The sequence below is a fragment of the Orussus abietinus genome, unplaced genomic scaffold (genome assembly GCF_000612105.2).
Source record: "Orussus abietinus isolate OABI.00-Male unplaced genomic scaffold, Oabi_2.0 scaffold299, whole genome shotgun sequence".
Lineage (NCBI taxonomy): Eukaryota > Metazoa > Arthropoda > Insecta > Hymenoptera > Orussidae > Orussus > Orussus abietinus.
The window spans coordinates 19,962-37,219 of NW_019394498.1; the positions used below are offsets into that span (position 1 = coordinate 19,962).

The window sequence follows — 17,258 nt, forward strand, 5'->3', positions numbered from 1 at the left end:
TTTATTGATAGTTCAAAATTTGTTCAACTACCAATAAAATAAATTTGTTCCATTGTCAAGAAATAAAACCAATTGGAATACCGGCTCTCACNAGCGGCGACTGGTAGATGGCACCGCCATCGCGAGTGCGTGAGTCCCTGTCAGAAATTTGTTGCGCCGCCCTTGGGCGCAAAAAACGGTGAAAGCTCACGTACAAAACCAGAGGGCAGCACACGACGCGATCGCGCGACCCTGCCCGTGAGCAATCTCCCAACTCATCTCTGGTAATACCAGACCTGCTCATCTCTGGTAATACACCTTCTGATCACAGTCGATATAGCCAACAGCTCTTTTGGATTGGTCAGCTTGCGCCACTAGGGATTTTTCAAGGGATCGATACGCTTGATCGCCTCAAAAACTGCCGAAGCCTGTCTGAGAAATAATCAGAACTCTTAGCAAGTACGAACCGCAGTCGACTTACGGGATAGCATTAGACTAACGAATGTCTTTTGCAAGTGCCAATTCGTTCAAAAAACGGCCAGCGGTCGGTTTCTTTCGAGTTCCATGCGTTGTTTTGCTCGCGTCGAAAAGTCCCTAGGGCGTTTAAATGCCGCCATCTTTAAATAGGATGGCCACCATCTTGGACCATTTTTCACGGGTTGTTGACACGGGCAGCTCCCAGCCGGTCGCGAAAGTGTTTTGTGATCCGAGATTCGAGGTGCCCTCAAATTAATACCGATTACCGACTGGTTGGGAGGTTAAGGGACGGGCAGGACGCTACCGTTGGTGCGCGGCGAGTGCTGCGCTGGGCGTCGATACTCCGCTGGGCGAAAAAATCGGTGAAAACAGGAGCGCTCTGACCGAGACGAGTAGCAGCCACCTCGGCTGACAGAAGAAGCCGATCCGAAGAAACAGTCTCGCGGATTTCCTGCTACGCGTCCACGAGCAAATGTCATTTCCCGATACAGAGAGCCCATCGTCGGCCACTGCACCTGCCGGGACAGGCCATCGGTAGACCAGCCCGTCTTCGCCCTCGAAAAATGCTCCCCTACACATGGTGACACCTCTGGTGAGTTTGAATTTACAAATACTTTTCAAAAGCACGTTTCAGTTCTCAAAGATTAACTGCCTCGGAGACCTGGGAGACTTTGGGTCAAGAAACTAGAGCTTACGTGAAGAGCAGAAAGAATACATACCCTGCGACGAAGAAAAGCCAAATTCGTACCATGGGTTGCATGGCTGGTCTTGTTGGAATGCTTGGTTTTCTTCTAAGTAGCTTACTGCAAGCATCGTACAATGGACGAATGAACTCGAGACAAGAATTCAGTGCCTCGAATTCATTGCTTGGTCGGATTCCGATACATTCCGCTGCCAGGTGTTCTACGTCGAAGCTACGTGTATTCCCATATAGAGTGATAATATGATCCAAGATGTGAAACCCTATTATTTGTCATCAATGAATATCCAGGTTCGACTCGATACTATTAATTGGTCGTTCAATTTTGTTAACAGCATGTGTACCCTCATAATCATTAGAAAGATACCGTTGACAGTCTCTTTTATGTCAATTCTTGAATGGCGGTTCAGTCACCTAGGGGAAAAAGCAATTTCCATTTCTGGAAAGTGTTTCGCAAAAGTAGTTTATAAATTTTGCCGACTTATCTGTACATAGGGAGGGGGGTTGATAAGAGTAGGCCTCTGATAAAAGTAAGCCCGTTGACAATGGTATACGCGTCAAAGGAAGGCAGTGTTGCTAGGTAAGCAGTGCACGTTCGGGGGGGGNGGGGGGGGGGGGGGGGGGGGGGGGCACGGCAAAAAAGCTTCCAGACTGCTACCTCACTTCCAAAGTGTGGCTAAAAGTCTAGTAGGTTCTTGTATTGGGTCAGGAATGCACGAACTATTCGTATGCAACGAAAGTACGGAGGTAACTGTACATCCTCGACTATTCCCGATCAGAGGCATCTCCGACTCGAAAGGCCACTTATCGTTTGGAAGCGCTTTTCTCCTTTATTTGCATGATCGGTGCCGGCCTGGAAATTCTACCTGAGGCGGGGAACGTTGTGGCGGACATTCCGATATGCTAATGCATAATTACAAGGGCCTTACGGGAAGAACGGCGGAAAAGAGAGGCCAGTAGCACAGCATACTGTACAGTCAAGGCCTAGTTCAAGGCCGTCGAGAGTACAAGTATTTACCTAGGTTAAAGCCCCGTCATAATAGAGTTTAACGAGCGAACCATTTGCCACGGTTCTTCCTTGAACCAGCGTGTAAGAACTTCCTCGAACGGATGTGTAAGAAAACGCTAATTGCATTACGCTCTCTCAGTTAAAAGACTCGTTGCTTCCGTTCTCACCTTCCAGAGACCTAGCGAGCGGATCGCGAACCAAATCGCTAGCAATCGGAATGGTATCGATAAATCTATCGTCGACTCGCCCTGCTGATAAGCCTGGACGTATTCTTTTTAATCACCGCGTGGAGTCTGGCCAATTGCGGAGTGTCCGGGGGTAGGCCTTTGTAAATTAATGGAGCGCCTAATGTACGGCACAAAATGGGTCGTAGGTAGATCGGATTTTAGCGGCGTAACTCTGGGACGGAGGCGCGTTTTTTTCGCAGCGACGGGCGAAATTCTGCATTTTTTGCAAGACTAAGACCAGGACCGATTTCGCCCGTCGTTAGTTTTTCCCACATGGTCTCGGTCTCGGCCTAACTCAACGTGGTCAACTAGTTAAATCTCGTGCGTTCCCTGTTTTCGCGTCTTATCTGCAGACGCAGGTCCGAGCCGAGCATGCGGAAGGTCACGATCGGCTGTTATGAATGAACGTGAACTTTGCCTTAAAATCGCCGACGAGAACACCGAGCAAAAAGGCACCGATGATATAGAGTTATCGGGGAAGGGCGAAGTCGCTCCCTCCCTGGCGCGGTCTTCGGTGCTGCGAGAAGAGTGCACCGAATGCACCGGGAAGCCTCGATAGATCGATCGGACAACCACCGGGGATCTACGAAAGGCGGATGTCTCCTCTTTTCGCCTCTTAACCACAGGCACAGGGCAGGATTCAAGTATTGATTGCAGGAGAACAGTATGCCGTGCTCTGGCAAACGAGAGGAGGGGTGAAGCCCAGACAAGACCAGCCTCTATATAACGCGTCTCCCACTTGAACTCCGACTTAAATCATTCCCACCGGGATTGGTCTTTGTTGGAATTAGAAAACAAAGGGACCGTCGTAAACGAGTGCACTCCTCCCGACTCGAAGGGACCTCTTCCCCATACATGGGGGATCCCTTCAGGGAGGGCCTCGAAGTACCTTGGACTCGGTCTTCGGCATCCTCCATTTTTTGCGGACTGCTCTTCGGAATATTCACGCCGTGTCGATTCAACGGGGCCAGGCCGAATCTCTAATGTTAGGAATTCCCGTCGACCTTCACCTATCGACGAGGCTTCGCGACAAAGGCTTTGACAAAGGTCGGCTCGGTCCATGGAGTACGGAGATGCTCAATGACCAGAAATCGGCGGTCGAGGGGCGAACGACGCGAGAAAAGGGGCGAAAAGGGATCGGTGTCGTCCGATCGTCGATACCTGGTTGATCGATCGCTCATAGAGATCCTTGTTCCTTCCAGGTACCCCAGGACCGATGAAACTACGGATCTACACGAATGACAATGGGCTGAAACATCACCTGCCGCTGAATTGCACGCAACCGACTCCTGCATTCTTCCTATCCTAGGTATGCATTTTTTATGGCCTCGAATAGCGCCTTCGGCTGTCCTTGCCTCCTTGGTTTTAATTTATGCAAGCATTTCCTTTCAAGAACATCACGAGCACGTCAAAGATGGCAACGGTGGAGGAGAAGAAGCGAATGGGGGGCTCGAAGGTCTCGGCGATAGCGAATATATTTCAGTCGAAGCCCCAGCTGGAGAACCCGAGCCACAGATCAAACACGATCCTGACGGACGGCTTCAAAGAGCCTCCCGCACCGTCGAAGGAGTCTCCGACGCAGGTTACGGTAGTCAGGACCGAGAGCCACGTGGCGCGATTCAACAATGCCAGGGCGCTGTTTGAGAAGCTTGGCGAGGAGAACAAGCCAAGTCGATTGTGAGTAGAAATCTCTTCTTGGGTGGGGAAGAAAGAAACAAACGATTGATTTCGATGGGCTCGTGGTAATTCATTGGTTGTCTTGGTTTCAGAGCGGACAGGATCGCCAAGCCTACGAATCTGCACGGGCTGAGGTCGAGGTCCAGCTCGGCGAACTCTGGATCGGGATGCACGTCCCCGGCGAGGTCGCCCCGGCCCCGGTCTCCCTCTCCACCGGGAACCAGGGATCACCTGAGCAACTGGAGCGCCAGCGTACCTGCCCTGAACGCCGAGAGACACTTTGAGAACGGACACTCGTACAGCTCCGAAATGGTCTCCGACAGGTTGAGGCCTCGCGTGGGCGTGGGGAAATTCGAGAAGAGCCCGGGTAAGGAGAACCGCCTCGACGAGCGGCCCGAAAAGCCCGAGAAACCCGAGAGACGGCTGAACTCGAAGGAGCTCATCGAGAAGCAGAAGAACTGGACCAGCCACTTCTCCAAGACGAGACCGAGCAGGTACAACTCGGACCCGAATCGCTCGGTCGTCCAGACCTCGCTCAATCAGAACTCGATCAGGGCGGCCGCTGAAGGCGCTCCAGGACACGCCACGGGCGCAGATAACCAGGAAAAAGACGCTAAAAGACTGACGGACACGTCGAGCTGCCTCGCCACTAGGTCGGCCAGCTTCTGTTCTGCGAGGCCGTCCGCCAACGTGTCGCCGCCCCCGCCGCCTCCACCGACGAGAAACTCCTCCGCTGGGAACTTGAGGAAAGAACGACCCGCCAGCATAGCAGCTGTCAGTCCCACCAACGCAGAGTATCCCGGGAGTCCGGAGTATGCCACCGTCGACGACGCCTTCGACATCTCCCCCGGGATGCCGGAGTACGCGGTGGTGCAGAAGGTACCTAACGCACAAGCCGCCAAGAACTCGGCAAGGAACCAGGAGCAGCGGCGAGACACGGCAAAGAGTCCGGCCAACTTCCACGAACAGAAACCTCAGGACGCTCCTGTGCCCGAGTACGCTGTCGTCCAGAAGGGCGTTTCGGGGAAGAACGCGACGAAAGGCGTCGATGCCTCCGAGAGAACCAGTCCTCGGGTCTCGAAGCAGACCGACGATGTCTCCGGGACACCTAAAAGCGTCCATGCCGTTGCGACCGATGCTCAGCACGCTAAGTCACGCGAGAAGCCCCAGGAGAAGGTTCAGAACGCCTCAAGTACCTCGACGGATGAGAATGTTGAGGTCAAGTCGAAAACCGAGGTGGACTTTCTGCAACCTCCGGATATGTTGAATCGGCCCGCGAGCCCTTCGCGGTCGCCGCCAAAGACCTCGGAGTGGAGGAACGAGTGGCTTGCCAAGAACGAGGAGATCTTGCGGAATGCCTCGGACTCGAAACCTCCCAGGGAGAGCGAGACCGGGGCTAAGAAGGAGGTCTTCCGGGTCGATTCTAGGCCGGACTGGGCGAAGCCCTGCGTGGACACTGTCAAGAGAAAAGAGAACAGGGTCGAGGAGAGGAGGCAGGATAGAACGAGGTCGCCGGATACGGAGCTGAGGCCGCCCTCCGGAGATACCGATAGCGCTTCCTCCAGCATGAGTTCCCCTAGTTCCCCTTCCAAGGACAGCAAAGAAGAGAAGGCCGACAAAGAGGTCTCCGAGAAGATCCAAACCGGTAGGGATACATTCTCTGGCTTGAGCTTTCCGACTCGTGGCTTGCCACATTTGGACGCGGAAAGTGACGACGGTGTCATTTTCATAGATGCTTTGTTTTTAATGGAGTATTGAGCGGAGGCTTGTTGCTAAAAGACGTGCTCACTTCCTCGGATTATATACCGACGATTCAACGAGTTCCCTCGATGAATGGTGAACTTTTCGCGAAAGCTCTTTGCCAATTGCCTCATGCTCGTTCCGGTGCATTCTTCCGGACGGCAAAGCTTGCGGCAAACTTGACAAAGGATTCATTTTCCACGGTTTCAAGACAAAGGCGTTTGAGCCGTCTCGACAAAGCTTTTCATTTGGACGTTTCCAACGTCCTCGGCGGGATTCTCTTTCTTTCTCTTTCTTCATAGACTCCTTGAATTTGTCTGCAACTTTCTAGATGTCTTTCTCGGCTCACCGATTCCTCTCTCAAGGCTGACCGAAGGCGCGAGTAATTAGTTGTAAGGGATCTTTTTTTTTATTATTAATAAATTCAACGTACTCTTGCACAACGTGTTAAGAAGGTTTGCTCGGGTTTGGACCAACCTGTGATTAGTTGAGGGGAAAACTTGAGGTGCTACGTAAAGTGAGATTATTTATATAACGATTATATGCAAATCGGTCGAAATGACGACGGTGAGAAGTACTTAACTTGACCAGGCGCAGTTATTAAAATTGTCGGTGCCTCCTTCCTGACTTTAAGTGGCAGTCTGCCAAAATACTAAAAAGTAAAAGTAAAAGTTTGAAGGGGCATGCCCCTTCTCTCGACTCCTTCTCCTGTCCTTAAGCTTATACTCCCACCAGTCTGTGAACGGTATTATTTATAGAAATCAGTGTGAACCCTGTTCGGCATCTGTTTGCTTGCAACTCCTTCGGTTTATATCGCCGGGATGTCGGAAAAATCCTCGCTATTACGAGGAATTGGCGAAATCGTCGTGGATCGTTGTTGCTTTTCGAATTCTAGACATTCTACCAGTGCCGCGGCGAGACAACGAGGGGCCGCGCCTTTTGTCCGCGAGTGAATCGCGCCAACCTGACAAATGAGGGAGCACGTGCAGACGTTAACGTGCAAATAATTCTGCAATTATATTCCTTACGTACTTAAATTAAAACGTCGCGTTAACCTGACAAATGGGGAGCACGTGCAATATTTAACGTGCAAATAATTTCCCTATCGAATTCCTTACGTACTTAAATTAAAACGCTGCGTTAATCTGACAAATGGGTAGCACGTACAAAACTCCACGTGTAAATAATTTTACCATTAAATTTCTTACGTACTTAAATTAAAACGTTGCGTTAACCTGACAAATGGGGGAACACGTGAAAATAATTTTGCAATGAAATTCCTTACGTACTTCAGATTAAAACGTTGTGTTAATTGGTATTAAAAATTTGAGGATTGATTTTTTTTATTTTATCTGGGTTACACTTGGAAGTGTGCGAAAACTCTTGCCAGGAGTCTCATCTTGACGGGTTCCTATGGTTCAGATTTTTGGTCGACCACGATTTCTGTCGTTTTAATCTTCGATCGGTGTTGTCTGTGGGAAAAGTCGGATATATTTTCGGGGAGATGTTCGGAATCCCGAATATGCACGCCCACTCGCGAGAGGACAGGTCGCGGAGTGCTCCTTCGAGGTATCAGTGTATTTTGGTCGGAAGTTGCCGTTCGGATTAAATTTTTACCTGTGCAAGGAATTCGAAAAGGTGAACCGATCTTTGGGAATCGTTGGGTATATCGGTGCTATGTGTCTTCGACTGCTGTGCATCGATTGCCGAGGTATATCTTGAAAATGGGAGTAAAGTAAGGAGGAAGTTGTGCTTAGTTGCGAATGGGGCAGTGTTTAATTGAGATGATGCATGATTAATCACTATTATTATTAAGGATAACGACGTGTTTTAATGGTTACAGGGCGCAATAGCTATGACTTGGAAATGGAAGAACCTGAAAAGCCCACGACGTACATCGAGAAGATCTTGGACGACGAGGACATTGCGGAGAAGGAGTCGAAATTTAACGAGACGGATACCGCAACTGTTATTCGAAGGTCCCATGTTCGAGTGGATTTGCCTGCCATCGGAATGGGTCAGCGGCCGCCATCGATTGTTAGTTCGGACCAGGAATATCCACCACTGGAACACAAGGATATACCGGTACCTTCGCCATATGCAAGGCGACTGCAGCAAAATCAGGAAGCCAGCGTGCAGAATAAATCGGAACCCAAGACGCACATTAAATGTAACCCGGAGAGCAAATCTCAAGTTAAGATTTCTTCGGACGAAAAGCCCCAAAGTGGTTATCAGTCTCAGCTGGCTCCAGATGGCGTGTACAAATTTCAACAAGCCACGGTAACGAATTCTCTGCCGGAAGAAGCTGAGAATGCTTCTCTGGATAACCGAAAGGTAAAGCCGGATCCCTCCATAGATAAACAAATCTTGCCCGATTCTTTGTGCCATGCTACTAATGCCAAGACAGTATCTAATGCGAAAAACGAACAGATCAAGGTGTCAGTGAGAGAGAAGTTAGCTAAAAATAAGGAAGAAGTGTCCGAAAAGCGGTCTAGCTTCACGGAAACTGAGTGCAAGTCGGATTATGTAGATAAGTCTTCTGTAAGTGTTAATCAGTCCTCTAGCGTCTCGAGTAGTCGAGATAATTCTAATTTACTTAAGCAATCGGCTAACAAAGAGCCCAGCCAAATCGAAGCGCAGCCCAATTCGATTCACAGTTTCTCCAGAAGCGACTCGAATAATTCCGAGCCGGTAACGACTGCTTTTCCCGAGCAATCGGTCACTCGTTTGCATTTTCAAGGTAGTAACAGCGTTTTGAATAAAAGTGCCGATGATTCCGATCAGAAACAAACTACATGGGAACAGGAGAAACAAAAGGCCGAGATGGCGAAGTTGTGGATGAAGGAGAACGCTACTTCGAATGCCAATCAGCAAATGGCGAAGCCTCGGATAGCTGCTATCTCCGATAAAAAAGTTCAGGAAAGCGACTCGAAGGAGGAACCGAAGGAAACCGAGAACAGCGTCGTGGAGGATAGCGATTCTAGCGATGCCAAAACAATTACGAATTTGGAAAGCCTAACGTCTGTGGAAAATCAGAATGGGCAACAAGAAACACCTCCAAAGCGGATGGGGAGACAGCTGATTCCGGTCACACCGGACACCATGACCGCAGACGAGGCGGAGAACCTATTGAGCTCTCGGTAAATCTTTAATCTCTAATTGTACTTCTTGTTTACAAACCTCTTGGTGTCTTAAAACACTCGATCGGCTGCTGTCGCGTCGGCTTGAGTTCGGGAAAACCACCTGAGAAAAGGTATCGCCTTCACTCGACACCTGCAACCGATTAAGTGTTACTTATACGATCGGTCAAAGTGCTTGATTATAAAAAAATCTCCAAGTGCCAAACACTTTGCAGGTAATCGATTATATTCAATGCAAAATGTGGTGAAGCATTTTCATGTTTTTTAAATTTTTTATTCGATGGTTTCTTGCTTTGAGTCCTTTCAATGGGTAATTCCGTGCACAAAGTGAGAGTACTCGTGGCTAGTGCTCTGTACTAGCACGACTTTTTCCCTCCCCAGAATAGAAAATGCCGAGTCCGTTTGCAGCTTTACATTCATTTTCCGTTCTAATGTGGTTTTTATTTCGATTAAATTTGCACCTGTGAATGAACTGCAATGTTGGACCGGTCTCTGCAGTATATTGGAGAAGAAGATTAGGTGAGTACTGTCGTATTAAGTCTTGCTTTCGACACATTGTGACGAGCCGCAAGGATCCAAAGTAAATCGTCAAAAATGGTCAACCAGACAAGGGTCGGCTCTGCTCTCCGATGAAGAGGCTCAAGAAATAGCGAGGCTCTTATCACCCACAACCACCGTTGGACTGGTTGCCGAAGAGAAAACTAGCGATAAAAATAAGGATGCGGATAAAGAAAAGGATAGAGAGGAACTGGACAATACCCCTGACTGGCTTTCCGACGTTCTCTCTGCTCCAGACACCAGCCTGATTAATAGTATCACCCAGGACTACAGGTGACTTGCTTGGTTTCGTTCTTTTCGATCCTTATCTCATGGCATGTGCTTATCATTTTCACCATTGCTCGTTCGATGGCGATGCAAATGTTCAAGGATCATCACGGGTGTCCAAGTAAATCAAGTCAATTCATTCTATCGAGATGTTATCCATACCTCGAGGAATGAGGCCTAGTTAAACTTGGTAATTTTCAGTCTGTCCCACAGATCTCGCAGCGACCTGACCATTGATTCCTTGACGGAGAGTCAAGTTGGATCTGTAACAGGTAGTGAGAGCGGACTCCTCGGATCCGTCAGTAGCCTGAATGACACCCAGGAAGCTAACGAAGATACCGAAACCGAACAGCAGGACGACTACACGCCTGTTCCTGGAAAAATTGTAATTCCTTCATCTAGTCGTTAGATCTTCAATTTTACCTGTTCATAGATTTAAATGGCAGGTGAAGAAAATATTGTATTCAGGTTTTAGTGGAGAACGGAGTCCACTACTTTGAAGATGGCCATTTCTGGATGGAGGTCGCAGGCATTCCCGAATCCGAGGACGAGGAGGAACCACTGCCGGTCCAGGTTCCCGTCAAGAAGACTTCCAAGGTTTCATTCGACACAGGACCCATGCGAGTTTATTCAACGCATTCCGTTAACGAGTACGATCGTCGAAACGAAGACGTTGATCCTGTCGCCGCGAGCGCAGAGTATGAACTTGAAAAGCGGGTGGAGAAGATGGAGGTATGGAAATTATTTGTCTAACCGGTTCATTCAGCAGGAGGGTGATAATTGTTTAATATGTTTGCTAGGTATTCCCCGTTGAATTGATGAAGGGGCCAGAAGGTCTGGGACTCAGCATAATAGGAATGGGAGTTGGAGCAGACGCGGGCCTCGAGAAACTCGGGATTTTTGTCAAAACGATAACGGAGAAAGGAGCAGCTGCGCGCGAGGGGAGGATACAAGTGAACGACCAGATCGTAGAAGTCGATGGGAAATCATTAGTTGGCGTAACCCAGGCATATGCAGCCAGTGTCCTTCGAAATACTTCCGGTCTGGTGCGCTTTTTAATCGGCAGAGAACGTGACCCGAGGAACTCCGAGGTTGCAATGTTGATTCGGCAAAGCTTGCAAGCCGACAAGGAACGGGAGCAGGCCACTAGTGCCAACAGGTACGTTTAAACATCAGCAAATCCATAAATTAATTTATCGTCGAGTTCCCAATGATGGTTTATCCTTGCTCGCTAAATTTCGTTGACGATAACACGGCCACTCTGGGGCAGGCCTGAGGCCTCCTGGGGTTCTGAGGGAATACTGCGACATAACATACGTTACTTTTATCTTTTAGGTATAATAATTATTTTAGCACGCTTCGTTTTATGTTTGTAGAAGATTGAATTTCTCCGACACGGTCTCACCTGACGGACAACGAGGAGGCGAGGACAGTTCAGTAGGGAGTGGTGTAGGCACCGGAGGGATTCCTGGATCCCCGACGATGTCCTCCTGCTCGGAAGGAGAACCTCCTCAAAGTCCTATCGATACTTATTTGTCCCCCACTAACAGAAGCCGATCTCCGATTATCAGTTCCTCCTTACCAACGCATGCTTCGCCAACGACGCAAAGTGACGTTGACAGCTTAAGAATGCTCTTGCAGGAGGTATTTAGCACTTTTCTCTATTAAACATAAGAAGCAACCATCGAACTTTCGAGGCTTTTTTTTAAATTATCGCGGCCTAATCGTCACCGTTCCGATAAGTCTTGTCCTGCGGTCGTTATCGAAAGCTTCGAAAGTACTTTGATTCTAGATACCCTCTCTTTTGTATTTATAAACAATTAGATACGCCCAACGTAGACGAAGGTTCTACTTGCACCAATCCCGGAAATGCCAGAAACGCTTGTTGATTATTCGTTGCACACGCTGTATTTATAGTTCGATGTATCATTTTTTCTTATATCACCTTTTATAGTTCTTGTATATAAAATTTCGAACGTCCTTGTCGGTCGTGTAGTCGAGAGAAATGTTCATCCCCTGTGTATATGTTTTCGATACTGATCCGATGCATATTGGTAGCAGACGTGGAAGACGTTAACTTAGAGACCTTCGGTAAAGTTATATATTCTCGGGTTTTTTGCTTATGTGTTGCGTGTATCGTTGGCTGCTTGCAGAGTCAGTATAAGCTCGCACTAGCCGATGGAGAAGTGGAAAAGCTCAAGGCGAAGGTAAATGCATACTGAAATTACTACCGTATATAATCCCACTGTACAATCGCACCCTTCGCAAGCCTATCGTATGGAGTTTCCTTTGGACTACTTTTTCTTCCTCAACTTACTCGTGCTTTGTAAATAGTCGTATGGAAATCAGTAGAATAGAACTTGTGTCACACCCTTAGCTGTTTTATCGACTTCCTTCTCGTTGGTGTGCCTCACGTGCGGTCTATCGTCGAGATGGTCACGACGTAAACCCGTAAGCCTTTCTGTTTCTTCCGTTAGACTCAAGGGCGCATTTCTCTGTGTAATCGCTTTCGCAGCTTGTTGGCTCTCGATACCTAAATCCTCGAGGAATACATTCTAGACGTGCTTGGTCTTTTTAGCTTGTAGAACTGGAAAACAGCGGCGCCGGCAGCGAAGAGTACGCGGCCAAATTGCGGGAGTCCGGTCTTCGGCTTCACGAGTCCGAGAGAGCTTTGAGCACGGCTCGTCAAGATTTGGCGGCGGCTCGAGAAATGCTCGCTCAAGCGACTGCTCAAAGTGCGGCTCTTCAGCAAAAGTATGCTCGTGCCAGGAGAACCGCTAGGGAACTGCGGACAGATGTTGCGGCGAGAGATGAGTTTTACCAACAACTTCTTCAAGAGAAGGATACGGAGTATAACGCGCTTGTCAAGAGTCTGAAAGACAGGGTATGTGGATCATCCCATCGGCTGGGAAGTGAAATACAAACCTAACGCCGATGGCGCGCTAACACGTCGAACAGTCTGTTAACAATTTACCATGTAATATATCAATCCGATGTCCGAGTCTCCACTTAGTCCCGTAGACCTCGTATGGTGTTTTCCATGTCCGATGCATGCGTTATTTGCTGTTATTTCACATCCTCGATGTATCTGTAAATGGGATCAAGGGTATCAATGCTACAGTAGTTGGAACTAATAGTTATCCATCTTCGTTGCCAGGTAATCCTCTTGGAACTGACATTGACTCAGACGCAAAGGGAGTTCGGATTACCGGTACGATTACCGTATGATGGGGCGACCGCTAGGATTATGACGCCGCAACTCTCTCGTCGTCAATTTCCACCTCCGCCGTCATCTAACAGCTGTCAACTCTCGGACACCGAGACGTCAGATCTCAGTAGTCCGGATGATGGAGACAAGACTGCCACCGTAGAAAGGAAACTACCACTGCCGTTGCCGGTTAAAGAGGAGCTGGACCGCGCCGTACCTGCTCATCGTCTCTTGGACAATACAGCCGGGAAAAGTAAAGCTGAACTCGCAAGCAGAGGAGGACTCGCCAATCGGCAGCTCCCGAAGAGATCGGGGGGCCTCAGCAATAGTAGTTCGGTATGTATGATAGTCTCTATTTATTTGAGAAATAAATATTTCTCGAATTCAAGTGCCGAACTTTGGCGTCAAATATTCGGCGCCGCTCGCGCATGCCATTAAGTGTATGTGGCGCGAAACTCTACCGAGTTTCCTTAAAGGAACGTAATGCGTAAAAGACGAATTAAATGACCGATTAATGACGTAAAAATTGATCTGCAGGATTACGGTTTAGACGAGTCAGGTGACAACACCGACGAGGATTCATCGTCGAAACTCGTCTCCCACGAGACGAGCACACGTTCGATCACGGATTCAACCTCGAAACAATCAAACTTGAGTTCCTATTCCAGCAGTTCCTCGATTTGCTCGCAGAAGAGCAAGCACTTCGAGTCCACGCATTCTACGATGATTCGACAACACAGTACAATAAGTTCACAAGTCAGAGCTATGACGGAACAAAGTTGGCCGCCTTCTCAGAAAGGTATGATTATTTTCCTGAGATTGGTGTATGCCGCCCTATCCTTACACACCTTAAATAATATTTTGAATATATTTCTGTATTTTTCTTTATTGAATTATTATCATTCTTCAGGGTTATCAGGTCCTCCCGCTTCGTTGGCCGAACAACTGAAGCAGGTTCTGGCCGAGAGGGAGAGACGACTTGGAGGAAACGACCTGTCCTCGTCGAGAGAAAGTTCAGGAGACTTCAGTGACTTAAACAATCCGCACAATAACGATCCAACCCTAGTCACGCACCATTTAGTTGAAGAAATTAGACAAGCTGTGAGCGAGGCGAATCAAAGAGGTATTAGAGATGACGAAGTCGTTGTTGCCGTTCAGCATGCTCCAATTGTAAATGTGTACAATATTTTGTTATTTTATATTATCTTCCCAGTGAAAAAAGTAGCAGTTCCCACGCCGAATTTAATCGGAAGTGGAAGTACACCATGGCATCACCCTGGTGGCTCACCGTCGAGCTTATCGTCGGGTGGTTCTGTGAGTCCTACAGCTGCCGAACCTAGTCCATCTAAAACTAGTAGTGCAGGTATGCATTAAAAAAAAAAAATCTCTTGAATATTCTAAACTCTAGATGTTGCAATTTTTATTTAAAAGTATAATCGATGTCTGCAGATTCCAGTGAAGTCTGGCTGCCGCCTCATCCAAGTGACTTCGGTCTGGGTGATAAGAAGTCTCACTTTTGGCAAAATACTCCCATCACCGACTGGTCCAAAGAGCAAGTGAGTATTATCGGGAAAGTACGTTTTGGTTCTACCGGCGTATATGTTTAATAATTCAATTGAATGTGTCAGGTTTGTCAATGGCTGTCGGGAGTGGGTTTGGAGCGGTATGCATCGCGTTTCCTTGAAGCTGGCATTAGCGGGGGAAGTCTTTTACGATTGGAATCTCGTGATCTGAAAGCTCTCGGCATTTTCGACGAAGAGAAAGCTCATCTTAAACGTAAATTAAAGGAACTGCGGGCCCAAGCCGACCGAGAGCGCAAGGAGCGGAAGGAAATAGAACGTATGCGGCGAAAAGCGGAGAAAGCGGCACGGAAAAAATGATTTGAATAGCCAGGACAGTTCGGCGATTACTATATGTACGGAGAGCGAAGTCATGAATTACCTCAGTTTGGTACTGAGCGAGATCAATCTAGGAAATTTTCAATTTTACACGCAGTTGCGTACCGTTTGTCACATTGCCTTTTTTTTTTAGCGTACTTCTATGTTGGACGCGCAGATGCGTATAAACATCGCTGTTCACTTGACAGAGTATTCAATTGGACAGTTAAGTTCATTTAGTCCACCCGAAGTTCATTATCTCGTTTTCGCTCGGTCATCACGCAATGTTGACGCAAAGTTCGAAGCTAATTTCGTACGCTTCTGTCAAGGCGTGAAAGTTAAGAGGGATATTGTTATTTTCATATTTTTGTATTCTTTATTATAATTTACAATCGATTAGTATACTATTACTATTGTTATCGTCATCGCCGTAATCGTTATAATTGCCATTCCTGCTGACGAGTAATAATGACATTCAATGATCAGCCATTCGAGCGATTATGTGAAGTGTCACGTGTGCATGATTATGGAATATGTGGAGAACGGGTATGCATGCGAGGGTGTGTATGCCACACACGGTCGAGCTACATTGACGAAATTGTAACGAGATTAGAGTGTCCCTAATTAATTATCTCACAATCGTACCTACATGTAACGTATCTGAGTTGGGAGGCAACAAGTATCCCGTTGCCGTTCATTATTGCGTTCTCGCTTTATTTATTTCTAACGTTTGGACGAATCGTATGGATATAACTCGTACACGATTATAATCTAAGATTGTAGCAAATTATTGCTAGAGACAGTGGCTGTCTACCGTATTTCGTGAATTGTCAACGAATTTCGTTTAGTTAACTCAGTAAAGTGTGTATGTAACAGTGGTCTCGAGCGTAGACACGGGAAGGGCTTATTTTTCCCACGTTGGTTGTCTTTCTTTTCTTTTTTTTATCTCGGATTTTGCTCAAGACGTCTCATATCAACGACTGCATCAATGAATTCTTAGCATACTTGGGTATCACTCCTAGAGATTCGAGGAAGGGAATTAAATTCGTAAATGTACACTCCGTCCGTCGAGTAACTCACGCATTCGCTCGTCTTTCCGCGGGTTTTCTCTCTTTCCTCGTCGCCTTCGCTCTCGTAATCCTTTCTAGCTTTCATCTTAGACATTCCACGCGAACCGATCATCGATGACGTCGCCCACAAGGTGTTTACAAGTGAAATTACCTCTTCGACTTCCGTTGTACCATCGATAAATGCGTGAGTGTCGCGCGGATATGTGTATCGAACTTTCTCTGTGTTAAATACCACCAACGAGTCGGGGACACGTATTCCATACATTTTATTCGTATCGATAACGCGCCTCGCCTCGTTGCACCGTAACCGGTAGTAGACGGACGTACGTTAACCGTGCGTGTACTTATTTATGATAGTCCGTAAGTTTTATGGCCCATTACAAGGTGTTTTGCTTACCCGGTTGGGAGGACTCGCGTCGGCTCGTATGTACGTCGAAAGACCAACCGTATAAACGAAACACCAACGGCTGGGGGACGCACTTTGTATATACAATATATATTTAATGATAATATCGACGTTAGCGGTAATTATTATCACGTAAAATCGGCGGACCGACCGTAACAGTAGTGTCATAATAATTCATAGTGTATACAGTTTACCTGGATAATCTCGAATGTTTATCAATGTCCTCCAGTTTTGTACAACAGTACGGCGTACCATTGTTTCTTAAGAGTTGAGTGCTTTACGAAATCGCTTGCGTTAAATACACGACGAAATATGGACTGAAGATTGGGGAATGAAATATTCGAAAGGGACCCGGGAACCTTGAGGAATGAAACAAGGGTCGATTCTTATTGCTTCTTTTTACCAGAGCTTTTTGCGAGCGATTGAATGTGTATTTTTAAAATTTGTACGTACTAGGAAGCCTTTCGGTCACGTCCGATCGACTTGAATGAGGAAACGGAGGCGCGATTTTGGGATAGCCATAAAAGCAGACGTTTAACAGTTCCCGACTGATCTTTACGATAGGTTTTTATCTCTCTTTTCTAGGCGGTTCTTAACGGAAGACTCCGACGTTTTGTCTCGCCGTCGATAGCCGCACGTCCGAAACGCTGATAAAGCGAGGCACAGGCGCAAGATGTGACGTAATGTCCTGCGTTTTCTTTTTTAATTAATTAATTAACCGTACTTTAATTCATCCGAATGTACCTCCTCCTCGGAAGTTGACATTCAACCGAGGCGCCTCAACGGGGTCCGTTGATGCGCGGTTATACGGCAGCTTTTTAATATATCAACAAACCATTGTCATTACGAATGCTCTTGGACATTTTAATTAAAAGCAATTCGTACGTTATCTGCGTTGGGAGTGATTCATTGTTCCTGCAAAA

General features: G+C 47.4%; 1 protein-coding gene across 4 annotated transcripts; it reads left to right on the forward strand.

The window, feature by feature from the left end:
* Positions 1–470: 470 nt before the first annotated feature.
* LOC105694386 lies at positions 471–17,191 on the forward strand. Of its 4 annotated transcripts, none has more exons than XM_012415006.2 (19): positions 472–1,048; positions 3,595–3,701; positions 3,786–4,069; positions 4,162–5,714; positions 7,653–8,949; positions 9,448–9,468; positions 9,556–9,780; positions 9,976–10,159; positions 10,243–10,506; positions 10,575–10,933; positions 11,151–11,418; positions 11,928–11,981; positions 12,353–12,658; positions 12,932–13,318; positions 13,520–13,781; positions 13,893–14,105; positions 14,196–14,345; positions 14,432–14,538; positions 14,611–17,191. In XM_012415006.2, exons 3-19 carry the CDS (start codon positions 3,807–3,809, stop codon positions 14,860–14,862), a joined length of 6,165 nt encoding a protein of 2,054 aa, XP_012270429.1. In that variant the 5' UTR covers positions 472–1,048; positions 3,595–3,701; positions 3,786–3,806; the 3' UTR covers positions 14,863–17,191. The 4 variants fall into 4 exon arrangements, with proteins under 4 accessions (XP_012270433.1, XP_012270429.1, XP_012270430.1 ...); XM_012415007.2 differs by having other exon boundaries at positions 9,988–10,159; XM_012415008.2 differs by lacking the exon at positions 11,928–11,981.
* Positions 17,192–17,258: the final 67 nt, after the last annotated feature.